General features: G+C 47.8%; 1 protein-coding gene across 1 annotated transcript; it reads left to right on the top strand.

The window, feature by feature from the left end:
* The first annotated feature begins 387 nt into the window (after positions 1–387).
* Positions 388–4,391, top strand: LOC134491955 (zinc finger and SCAN domain-containing protein 30-like). Its single transcript, XM_063296047.1, has 3 exons — positions 388–1,341; positions 1,957–2,068; positions 3,364–4,391. Exons 1-3 carry the CDS (start codon positions 562–564, stop codon positions 4,248–4,250), a joined length of 1,779 nt encoding a protein of 592 aa, XP_063152117.1. The 5' UTR covers positions 388–561; the 3' UTR covers positions 4,251–4,391.
* The last annotated feature ends 8,777 nt before the right edge of the window (positions 4,392–13,168 follow it).

Below are 13,168 nucleotides of genomic sequence, written 5' to 3'. Positions count from 1 at the left end.
CGGTCAGTCCTTCAAGGTTGGCCAGGCCAGGAAACAGGCACTGCAAGGATTCCAGGAAAGCTAAGTTCTTGTTGTCAGGTAGAATAACAGAATTTTGAAAACCTGTCAGAGTTCCCTCTGCCCCACCTTATACCAAAGAGAATCAAGATGGGGTCATCTTGATTTTCTTTCTTACACTTTCCACTTCCCCAGGACTGAATTGCCATTTCTCCTCCCTTAACCGTTCCTTCCTTCCTGCCTTCCCGTCCCTCCCAAGGTCATCTCTGCATTCCTTTACATGCTCATAACTGCACTGCCCTGTGTGTCTTCCCATTATCACTTTTTCCTTTTTGTTCCAGAAGAATTGGATGTTCAAAGACTGCCTTCCCAACAGTCCCTATAGACCAAGCAATGTTGCAAGGCCCTTAAGCATCACCTGTGCTGAGCAGCCTCTGTTTTGAATTGATTAAACTGCAGGCACAGAGCCAGCAAGCGCTTACCACCCACCTTTGCTGATAAGAAGGGCCACAGCTTTCTACAAAGGCACCCAGGCTGACGAAGGAATGCTCCTTGCAAATAAAAATGGCTGAAGAACAGAGCAAGGCATCCCCCCCCGTGTTGGGTCTCCAGTGCCAGACTTTGCTTGAGGAAAAGGGGGAGATGGGAATGAAAGTGGAAGAGGAGGAGGAGATGATCAAGACAGAAGAGGCCTTGCCAGCCACTCAGGTGGGGACAGTGGGGCAGCCTCTGAGCCGGAGAGAGATTTCATTCATAAAGCAGGAGCCAGAAGATGGCCTGTCATCCCGCCATTGGGAAGCTCAGTGGCAGAAATTCCTGAAGGCAGCTCAGTGCCCTGGGTCAGGAGAGGAAATCCCACTTTTGCCACCATGCAGGGGGGCCGCTAAAGCTTCCTTCGAGGGCGAAGCGCCCCTCAGCCATGGAACTGCACTTGAAAGAGGAATGGCATTACCTGCTGCTTTTAATGAAGCAGCTCCTCTGATTGAAAACAGGCATACTGTTGGAAGGGACGATCCCAGCCAAGTCCAGGAAATCAAGATGGAGGATGTCATCAGCTCTGACATCCAGTGCCAGCATTTCAGGCAGCTCTGCTACCAAGAGGCCTGGGGCCCTCAAGAAGTGTACAACCAACTGCGAGAGCTTTGCATCCAGTGGCTAAAGCCGGAGAGGCATTCGAAGGAGCAGATCCTGGACTTGGTGATATTGGAGCAGTTCCTGGCTATCCTGCCTTCAGAGATGCAGAACTGGGTGAAGGCGCATGCTTCCAGAAACTGCTCTGATGCTGTGACCCTTGCAGAGGATTTCCTTTTGAGGCACCAAGAGGCTGAGAAACCAAGATGGGAGGTAAGAATCATGGCTTTTATGAGATCCATCTTGGAAAGCATATTGGTCAGCCTTCCCCAGCATTTGCTCTAAACGGCTTAGATTTCAGCCCATCACGTGCAGGCTAGGAATTGGGGCAATTGAAGGCCATCAAGCTTGGCAGCACAGGGCTGATACAGAGAATTTGGAAAAGGTTTGCAGAATGGCAACTAAGGCAGGAGCACAGGCAAGAAAATGAGCTCCAGAAAGTTTCAAAAATTGGGTGTGTTTATGTTGGAAAGAAAGAAAATGGAAGGAAGGCTATGAGGATTGTTACTTTCTGCCAGAAAAACCAAAAAATGTCTTTTTGCTATTTTGGACTTAAATTTAGGTTTTAGTGGAACATTACAGTAAGCACCTTTACTTTAAAAGAAGTTGATCAGGGCAGCCAGAAGTACAGAAAGCATTTTTCCACTGATGGAGTTTTATTTTCAGGCAGCCCCTGTTGCAGACCTCTAGAGTTCCAGCATCATGCATGGGGGTTGGACTAGACAGCCTCTTAGGATCCTTTGAGCTTTAAGATTCAAGGAAGTGTCCTCATCTCCCTATTCCTTGCTCACAATGATAATTTGACTAAAACGATAATCTGCATTTAAGGAGCCAGGAATGTTCCAGGATCCTATGAATTTCCCAGGGAAAGAAGGGGTATTGCTGGAAAGTGCTCAACAGCAATTCAAACAAGAGAATGAAGAAGCCAGCAATCCACTGGGTAAGAAAGAAATTACTCCTTGGTTGGAAGGGGGAATAACGCCCAAACTCAGCTTCATCTCACCTGATATACTTCAGTTAGGTTGGCGTATTACTTGGGTTCCCAACGTGTGCCTGGCTTTTAATGTCTGGAGATTCTTTTTATTGCAAATTGAACAGGATCCTGGCTTGCTGCAAAGCACCAGGGTTAGGGTTAAAGGCGGAGCCAGTGGGTGAATTGTCAGGCTAGCAGCAGGCACACCCAGGGTCTAGTCCCCCATCAGCCGCAGAAGCAAGCCCCTCTCAGCACAAGAGCCAGGGTGGTCTAGGGGTGAAAGTGCTGGATTAGGAGGGAGGAACCCAGGTTCTTGTCCCCACTTAGCCATGGAAGTTCCTTGGGGGACTCTGCACCAGTCTCTCCTTCCCAGCCCCAGAGCCAGGGGGTGGTAGTGGAGAAGGGGTTGGACTAGGAATGGGGAAAAATACTAGCTTTCTAGATATGGAAGGAATGTACTGATGGTTTGGCTTTGCAAACTATGAAGTTCTTGGTGCTCTCTGAGCTTGGTTGTTTGCTTGCAGGCATTGCATTACCCAATAGAGATAAACCACAGTTGTATACCATTCAAAAGAGGCAATAAAAAAACCTAGGAAGGAAACAGGACTAGAACACACCCCCTCCAGCAGCCAACACTCAGATAAGCAGGGATCAACACCAGACAAACAATCAGGCAGAAAACAAGACTCTAATCAAGGAACCACCAAGACTGGCAGGGAAGCTACTATAGAGAAGCAGGCAGCAAACCCCACCCTCCCTCACACTGATGCTGTTACCTAGGCAGGTAATGAAATGTCTGCCAGCAACAATCAAGCTCAGAGGTATCAAGCAAGGATATTCTCTTCCATTGGATTTTGCAAACTGCCATTCCTGTTCCTAGACTCAGAGAGTCATTGTACACGAGATGGGCGGCAGAGAAATTTAATAAATAAATAAATAAATAAATTTGATTGCGCCCCTGTTATCCATGATGAGAATGCTGAGTTTTCTGTTCACAGGAAGGCAATTAGAAAATCAGAGCTCTCAACCCTAACATACTTTGGGATATATTTCCTTGTAGGAAAATGTTCAATTGCTGGAATTCTACTCACCCCATCCCTTTCTTCTCAATAAACCTGGCTCAGGAATCTCCATGAAAATTGTGCTTGGAAGAGAATTGCTTTCAGCATAGGCAGATGTTAGAGAAGCTAGCAAAGATCTCAATATCCAAGAATAGTATTTTCCCAATTTTTAAAAAACATCATCTTCTCCTGTTCTGGCAGGTGATGGGGAGCAATGGAGGAGGGATGGAGAGTCTTTCTCAATGTCATCAGGAAGAGGAACAGGTTCAGAGCCAGAAGTCCAACCTGAAACTCAAAGTGAGCCAGTGAAGGATCAAAACTACGAAATGGAGACATGGAGGAGCAGTTATGTCTCTTGCCAGGATGGTGAAGTTTTGGGGGTTTCAGTCCAACGAGGAATGCTCAGAAGGAAGAGAGGGGGCAAAGTTGGGGGCAGTGAAAAGCTTTTCAAAGATGGTTCCATCCTTACAAGGACTCACTCGGGAGAGAAGCCACACGAGTGTTCAGTGTGTGGGAAAATATTCCGACGACGCTCAGATCTCAACAGCCACCAGCGGACCCACACGGGAGAGAAGCCCTACATGTGTGTGAATTGCGGGAAGCGCTTCAACCGGAGCACAAACTTGATTTCCCATCAGAGAATTCACACAGGGGAGAAACCCTACCAGTGCGCAGACTGCGGCAAAACCTTCTCACACAAATCCGGCCTCATAAGGCATCAGAGAACCCACACGGGAGAGAAACCGTACGCGTGTTTGGAGTGTGGGAAGAGCTTCAGCCAGAGACAGCACCTGATCACGCACCAGCGCAACCACACGGGGGAAAGGCCCTTCTCTTGCCCCAGGTGTGGGAAGAGCTTCAACCAGAGCCAGCACCTTATTACTCACCAGCGGAACCACACGGGAGAGAAGCCCTTCGCGTGCTTGCAGTGTAGCAAAAGCTTTTGCGATAAATCCACCCTGGTTAGACACCAAAGGAGTCACACTGGGAAAAAACCTTTTAAGTGCTCTGAGTGCGAGGAAAGCTTTTATCAGAGTAAACACCTTCTCAGGCACCAGAGGACTCACACCCAGCCACTGGCACACTAATTCAGCCGTTTGCAGTCCTCCGGGCATGGGGAATGCTAATTCCTGGGCTGGTGGGGAATTATGGGAGTAAAAGCCCACCACATCTGGGCTATTTTAGTTGCTTTTTCTACCTTTTTGTTTATAAATATTGCTTGATCTTCACTGACCACAGTTCATGTTTGGGGGGGGGGGTGTCTTGGGTGTCTGTTCTTCAGTTGTCAAATACAATACAGAGAAAGCACCCAGATACCACAGAATCATAGAATTGGAAGGGGTCCCTGCGGCCATCCAATCCAACCCCCTGCTCAGGGCAGAAATCCAAATTCCAAGCATTCCAGAAAGATGGTTGCCCAGCTTGCTTTGATCAGCAGCTCACAAGAGGCTGCAATTGCAGGTCCTTAAGGAGGCTATTCTGCACAGCTTTGGGAAAATGGGGGGGATTTATTTGGGAAAATTGTAGACACAACACTCAATGGGTCTTCTTTCCCTAATTTTGCCTTTAGCATTCCTAGGCAGTAATCAGAGAAGCAGCTGGGATCTTTTAGTGAGTTCTGAGCACAGATAACTCCAAGTAAAACTAAACTTTATTACATTAGAACAGTGTTTCTCAACCTCAGCAACTTGAAGATGTGTGGACTTCAACTCCCAGAATTCCCCAGCCCACACGTGGGCTGGGCAATTCTGGGAGTTGAAGTCCACACATCTTCAAGTTGCTGAGGCTGAAAAACGCTGCATTAGAATGTGAAGAGAAATGGGCTGAGGGGAAGGAGAAGGCTGAGAAAGAAGATTATGGGTGGAGATGAGATCCTGAAAATGAGAGGGGGGGGAACTTAAAGAACAAAAGGCTGTATATGATAAATGGAACAGCGGGGGAAGCAGAGATGGTTTACAAGGATAGGAAGGCTCAGAAAAATATATTGAACAGAGTGGGTGTAAACTAATTTTAGCTGTGCTTCCTTTTCCATATCCCTTGCCTCTCATTCCCTTCTACTCTTTGTTATCCCTTTTCTGCTTGCTGCATCAATGCTGCTTATGCTGAAAGCAAAAAGCATGATGGGACTGTAAGGGTGTATGGAGCCTTCCCTCCAGATCAGACAGCTGAAATCTGGGGGCAGATGCATTTGTTACCCTTTTTAATGAAGGCAAGAAAGAGAAAAATAAGCCTGAAGCCTCCAGTAACGCACTTCTTTTTATAATGCACTTAGCTGATTTTAAAAGAAAAATGCCTAAACCCTAAAAGGCACGCATAATCAAATAAATAAATAAATTTGGGCTGGAAATGTCCAGCCCCGTTATTGTAATTTCTTTTCAACATTCTGTTAGGTCAGAAAGAAGAAAAGGGATGATAAAGCAGAATTGTAGAGAAGAAAGGGATATTAGAGCTATCAAAAGGATCCTAGAGTCCAACCCTCTGCCCCTTCCAGATTCTTGCAGCTAAAGCCTCCCTAACGGGCACAAATTTTACTCTCTGTCCACCCATCCACTCTTCCATTAGTAAGGTTTCTCCACAGATTTAGGGAAGGTCTGCTCCTCTGCTTCACGTCTTGCCTTCCAGCGCAGCAGAAAACACGTTTCTAAAAAATCTTCTGCTAGGTAGCCTTCCCAATATTGGAAATGGTGACCCTGAACTGCACAGAGGGATCTTTCCGCACCACTAGGGCAGAGTAAGGCGCGAGAGACCCCCTTCTCTTGAGCAAAGTTGAGGGGGTCCCTGCTGCAGTGGCAGTGTTTCAGCCGAGTCTCTTCTTAGACCCTGGAAGGAGGAGGACATTTTACCAAATATTCCCAACCTTCTTCCTCTTTTCCAAGGTAGCACTGCAACTTTTTTTTCTGGCTAGGTTGGGGGGGGAGCTGGCTGGCCAGATGAGGACCCCTGAAAGGGGGGCTGTGTGCAAGGCATTTTAGAGGTTGTGTGTCTTGCATTTCCAACACCAACATCTCTCCCTCCATCTATTCACCCATTCATCCATTTAATCCAGAGTTTCTCAACCTCAACAACTTTTAAGATGAGTGAACTTCAGCTCGCAGAATTGCCCAGCCAGCATGCTGTCTGGGGAATTCTGGGCGTTGAAGTCCATCTTAAAGTTGCCAAGGTTGAGAAACACTGGTTTGATCTCTAGGTCACTTTCACAGAAGCCTCACCCATAGGGCTGTTTTAAAGAAGATGGGGGTAGTTTTGAACTTTGAATATCCATGTATTTTGCTTGCATGGAAATGTTTTGGAAGGTAATGGGTATCTGTTCAGCCCAAGTGTGCTGAAAATGTTCTGCCTGGTTACACTAAAGGGGAGTCCATTCCCTGAGGTTAATTTGTTGGGGGGAACTTATGGGGGGGGGGGGTATAGAATTTGGATGACCCCACTGGGAGAGAGGAAATAAGACTGGATGAATCAGGTGCAAACCTGTACTATCATTCCAATTTGCCCAGTTCCTGGTTTCCTGGTGGTCTCCTGTCCAAACATTAACCAAAGCCAACCCTGCTTAGCTTTTTGAGATTGGCCAAAGTGGAATAGCTTGAGTGTCCCCACCCAGCATGGCCAGTGGATAGAGTTGGGGGAAATCACCAGATTTGTATTGTCGCTATCCTTTCTAGCAGTCAGGTACTACAGTATATTGGACCACGTAGCCCTGGCTAAAAATAATTCTCACGGAATGAAACGACTTACTTTTAAGTGGATCTGCAAAGCTGTAGGAGTAGAGCTGTAGTACAACTGTAAAGCTCTCTGTAGCCCAGTTTCCAACAGCTGGAACGCAAAGAAAGCAGATAACCCCTCCACTTGCCCTCCAGAGATAGGTATCCAAGGTAGACTACTTTTTACATGGAGGTTCCATTAGCCAATTGTTGTTATGCCTGAGTCATAACATGTAACCCAATGGGGAGAAGAATAGGAAGTAGAAGGTAAAGATTAAATAACAGAAAAAGAACTGCTTTTGTTTCAGTTAACAGTTAGTGACACTTCATAATATTTGATGGAGAGGAAGCATACAGCAAAACAAAATTATTTTGCTTAATTATTTATAGGCCACTTGACATATTTGATTAAATATGAGGTCATGCAACCATGTTATAGTGAGTAAACCACAGTGGACTCAGGCGAAGCATGCTAAACCCCAAAGTGACCACGTTGTGGCTTAATGCTGCATTTTTTGCATCCTTTTTTGCAAGGAGATGCTCATCACGTCACACTAGGAAACTTCCAGCATTTTGAGGTAACTTCCACCACCACCAGCACGATCTGGCAGACTTTGATACAGGGGCGTCATCTTAGCGGGACCAGGCAGGGATGAAGATGGAAGCAGAAAACGGCCATGACAGCTGAAAGGTCGCAGGTGGTGGGAAGGGCCCCTTGCGTCGTCCAGGCAGAGCGCATCAGGAAAGGTCTGTGAAGGGCAACAGCAGGGCCGCAACTAGGGTCTCTGTCACCCAGGGCGAACTTGGATTCCACACCCATTTTGGTGCCCCCCAGCGCTCATTTTGGCACCCCCACAGCACGGCGCCTGGGGCACATGCCCTGCTTGCCCGCCCCCCCCCATTGCAGCCCTGGGCAACAGCCCACCCTCAGGTGAAAGAGGAACCAGGCAAAGGCCTCCTTACCTGTTGGGAGGCCCAGTGGCAGGACTTCCTCAAGATGGCAGGGTCCCCTCCGTGTTCCTGGGGGGTCCCCCCCATGCCCAAGGAGCCCTGGCTGTGGGATGACACTAAGGCCTTCCTGGGCTCCTTTGAGCAGGCGGCCCAGGCCTGCCAGTGGCCCAGGGAGGAGTGGACATCCTGGCTGCTGCCTGCCCTCCGAGGAGAAGCCAAGCAAGCTTATCACGGGCTGGCAAGTCCAGACCAAGAGGATTATGGGAAAGTGAAGGCAGCCATCTTGCACAGAGACTCCCTGAGCCGGGAGAAGCGGCGCCAGCATTTCCGATACCAGGCGGCCGAGGGCCCGTGGGGGGCGTACAGCCAGCTGTAGGCACTTTGCCACCAGTGGCTGAAGGCAGAGAAGCTCTCCAAGGAGCAGGTCCTGGAGACCCTGGTGCTGGAGCAGCTGCTGACCCTCCTGCCCCCAGAGCTCCAGAGGTGGGTGAGGGAGCGGGGCCCCAAGAGCTGCTCCCACGCGGTGTCCCTGGCGGAGGAATATCTGAAGGTGCAACAAGACACCAAGGCATGGGAACAGCAGGTGGAAACATGGCATCGTGCCACCCAGGGTTGCCCTGAACTCACGGGGATTATTCCAAGGTCCAAAAGAGAGGTCTGAGGCTAGCTGGGGCCGAGGGCAGCCGACATCCTGACCGAGCCTTCTTTAACAAGATTGATGAAAGGGGTGGAGTTGCAAGAGTGAGCAACTGATCTACGCTAGTTCCAACTCCAAACCAAGTTATCCCCAGAATGTTAGCTTGGGTGCTTCTGAAAAGCTGCCACTTGGAATACTCCCCGTAGTTTTAATTCTACATCTATCTTCCTCTCACGATAACTCCAACTTTGGGTGGGGCCCCATGAGGGCTTAGAAGGGAGCGCATGGAGCCATTCCTTGTTCTCTGTAGCAGCCAGTCTCCCCTGGGAGAGATGGAGGCTCAGTCCTAGAGATCTCATCACTTTGGTCCCTCCCCTGGGACACACACCCTGACGAAGCATGCATCTCTTGCTGCAGGCTCTGTCAGAGGAGGGGGAGGCAGCTGCAGCCTTGTATCTCTCCCTGGGGGGCCAGGCTCCTTCGGATGGTGAACCAAGGCAGGGGTGCCTATGAGCCAAGGCGGAAGAGAAGGTCGGGGCCCGGCTTGTGGATAAGCAGGCAGACCCTCTCTTGCCTTTGGAGCAGTCACTGGATGCGGTCTGCGATGCTCCCCTTCCTGGTTGGAGAGGAGTGTCTGAGCTGGCAAGGAGGGGTATGGACCCTCATCAGCTGCTCCTTCCCTGAGGGGCGCAAGTGTTCAGATTATTCTCCCCCTTCCCTTGATGTTCTTCTGAAGAAGTAGGGGATTGCAGCTTCCCATGGTCTTTGGCTCCTGGCTGATGGATTGGTTAGAATTTGGATGGGAGACCACCAGGAGAATTCTAGAGGTATACATGAGCCAAGTTACCAAACAAATATTCTGGAAGAAAGTAACAGCAAACTGCTTCCATATTGCTGCCAGCAAACCTGCAGAACCGTGTAGGAGTCAGTAAGAAGCAAGGATTTTACTTCTTACCTGTTTGCAACCCCAAAAATGGATTAGTAGCTTGATTAAGGATCACTTTGGTGTTGTGCTTAAAGGCACCAAGCTAGAAACTGGGGAACGGTGGATTTTAGTACTGCCTTTGGCATGAAGCCAAATAGGTCATTTGGGGCCAGTCCTTCTTGTTCAGCCCTACAAAGAAGGTGGCAAGGCCAGACCACATCTGAAAAGGTTGCCAAGAAAACAGCAGGGACTATTCCAGGAAGTTGCCAGGAGTCAAAACTGACTTGAAGGCACAAAAAGAAAGAAGCTGGTTAGGTAAGCTGTGGGCAACCAGGCCACAGTGGAATTAGAGATGTTATCAGAGTGATAATTCTATTTATTTAATGCATTTATATCCTGGTCAAACAGTCTGCCATGGCTAAAGTTATCCACCTCCTCCAATTTTCAGCTCAAATTCTGTTTGATTTTGTGTTTGGGAAGAGGAAGGATATTTGCAACGGAAAACGTATGTTTAGAGGAGGAGGAAATAGGAAATACAATGATCAGCATAACATCTTATCAGAAATCACCTTCTGTCAAATAATTTAGTTAGACACAAAGTCTTACCGTTGCTGCAATTACCATGATGCAAATCTACCTCATTAGGACTGGTTGGGAAAAGGAAAGAAATTGAGAGGGAAAACAGATTTATTACTTGTTAATGTCTAATTTCTGAAAAGCACTGATGGCCCATTCCCCCATGCAGTGCCGCTGGAAGCTGCCCCCCATTTGGGGAGGGCCAAGCTGAACATGGACCCCGACGTCAGGCCGTAGCGACAGGTCGATCAGTATTTTAGTCGCAACAAACAGACCGAAAAAACTACTAGGGCATTCCGCGCAGGCGATGCACACTGGTCCTGCCCGACCAATGCAAAAAGTGGACAAGGGCTACTGGTTCAAAGGAAACAGACACCATTGTGAATTGCTACAATTAACATTGGAACTCTGACTGGACGCAGCCACGAACTAGCCGAAGTTTTGAAGTGCCGTCATATTGACATAGCATGCCTTCAAGAGACCAGATGGAAAGGTCAGAAATCCAAGGACATGGGAGAGGGTTACAAGCTGATTTATCAGGGCACATCCAAAAACAACTGTGTTGCTGTCGTTGTAAGGACCTACGCACCTGCGTGCCTGAGGTACTCTAATTGCCTCATGTCCATCATTATTGACACCCCCACCCGCCGACTCCAGGTGTTTTCTGCCTACCCTCCACAAACAGGACTTGATGAAGATACCAAGGATCAATTCTGGAATGAATTACAGAATCTCTGCCCACCCTGAAGATGATACTTCTTTGTGGTGACTTAAATGGACATGTGGGAAGCGCCCAGAACGGATACCAGAGTCATGGGAATCAAGGCTATGGAAGCCACAATGAAGACAGATTACGAATCCTTGACTACACCGAAGCAAATGATTTTGTAATCTGCAATACGTTTTTTAAGAAACGTTGAAACCATCTTATCACCTATACCAGAGGCAGAAATAGCAGTCAGATTAATTATATTATGAGAAGGCATGATTTTCCTGTTGTATCCAACACGAAGGTTATTCCCTCTGACCTTCTTGCCCCACAACATAGGTTACTCGTCACAGATTTAAAAATAACACGTCATAAAGCGAATGAGCAGCACCATGGGTTCTCAGAAGATCAAATGGTGGAAGTTAAGGAACCTTAAAGAAGCAATGATCAGGAAAATCACACTTCCACCTATTAATACCGCCTCAAGTGACACCACATGGACGGCATTCTGTGACTCTGTTACCACCATCACCAGAGAAATCCTCGGCATCACACAACCGGGCTGCCGACATATTGATAAGCAAGCGTGGCCGTGGACCAAACAAGCACAGGAGAAAGTGCAACAGGAGAGCTTTTAAGAAATGGCAGACAGATAAGACCAAGGAAAATTGGCAGTATAATGTGGCTGCCAAAGGAGCAACAAAGAGGGCTGTTGCCAAAGCCAAGGTGGAACACTACCAAGACCTATATGACCATCTAGAAACAAGAGAAGGGGAGAAGGGCATCTACCGCCTGGCCAAAGCACAAAAGAAGGCCACCCAAGACATCAAGCACTTTATGTGCATAAAGGACAAGGATGGCAAAAGACTTCAGGGCAAGCAGGAAATTCTGCAACATTGGCAAGATCATTTTAACAAGATCTCCTACTGAATTCCCGCAACCACCAATTCCAGTGGGCACGCCAACCTATGGACCAATTTTGCCCATTATTACTACGGAAGTCGTTAACGCAGTAGATAGTATGAAAAACATGAAGGCCCCAGGACTTGATGTTCTACCTGCGGATTTCTGAAAATTGCAGGAATTCCACGATACAGGGATACCTTGGCTGACCGAGTTCTTTAATGCCATGAGTAATGGCTGTGTACCAACTGATTGGTCAATGAGTGTAACAGTCCCCTCCCCATATTTAAAAACATGGCGACCCAGTTGACTGTGCCAATTACCACCCAATTTGCCTCTTGTCCCCTATGAAGATCTTGGAAAAAAATTTGGACCAGTGCATTTGCAACATCGTCCAACTCACCGTCAATCAATGTGACTTCGTCAAAGGATGCAGGACTACCAATGCCATTTTTGCAGCTTGCCAGCTTATAGAGAAACACCAGGAGAAGACCCAACCATTGCACATGGCATTCCTGGGCTTGGAAAAGGCTTTTGACCGTGTTCCACACCGATTTGGTATACCCTTTGTGATCACAGGGTGCCTGATTTACTCATCGACTGGGTCAAAATGCTATACAAGAACACTAGTAGCCATGTGCGATGCTCAGCTGGCCTGACAGTTTTCCAGTGATGGTTGGAGAACACCAAGGCTCCACACTGTTGCCGCTATTTATATTAGTCATGGATACCATTACACGAGACCTGCAGCGAAATGCACCCTGGACCATACTCTACACTGATGATGTCAAGCTGGCTTCTACTACTAGGAATGAACTGCAGTGGCAAGTACAGGCATGGAATGACTGCCTCAGCCATTTTGGACTCCATCTGAACATAAAGAAAACTGAGTACCTAGAGGGTGGTTCCAGCCTCCAAATAAATTCTCCATTTATTTGGAGGACGCTCCAAATAAATGGAGAAAACTTAAAGGTGGATATCTTTTGGTACCTTGGCTCCCATCTCCAAGGTGACGGTGGCATCAGCGGTGATGTGCAAGTGAGGGTGAATGCAGCCTGGTTGTGCTGGCAAGAACTCACTGGTGCTTTGTGACAAACAAATACCAACCCGTCTCAAATCTAAGATCTATAAGACAATCGTTCACCCTGTGGCACTGTATGGAACCGAGTGTTGGGCAGCAACAAAAGGTATAGAGAGCCGCCTCCATGTTATGGAAATGCGTATGTTCCGTTGGATATCGGGCATCTCCCTGCTCGATCACGTCACAAATGATGCCATCCAACAACAACTAGGCGTGTCAGTAATTACAGAGATGATGAAAGAAAGTCGATTTCATTGGTATGGACATGTCCTTAGAACGGAACCTTCCACTGTTGCCAAAACAGTTTACCATCTTAAAATTGATGGCTGGCGGCCACATGGGCGACCAAAACAGAGATGGCAAGACACCATCAATAAGGACACACAAATTGAGGGTCTGCGCCCTGAGGATGCGGATTGGGCAAAGTGGCGTTTCAGGATTTGAAAAGCAAACCCCACAATAGCAGGAAAATGCTAGGAAGAGGAATGTCTAATCTCTGAAACAGCTTTATCCCAGGAGCGACACA

This window comes from Candoia aspera, chromosome 2 (assembly GCF_035149785.1).
Source record: "Candoia aspera isolate rCanAsp1 chromosome 2, rCanAsp1.hap2, whole genome shotgun sequence".
Lineage (NCBI taxonomy): Eukaryota > Metazoa > Chordata > Lepidosauria > Squamata > Boidae > Candoia > Candoia aspera.
This window is presented reverse-complemented; position numbering and strand designations above follow the sequence as displayed.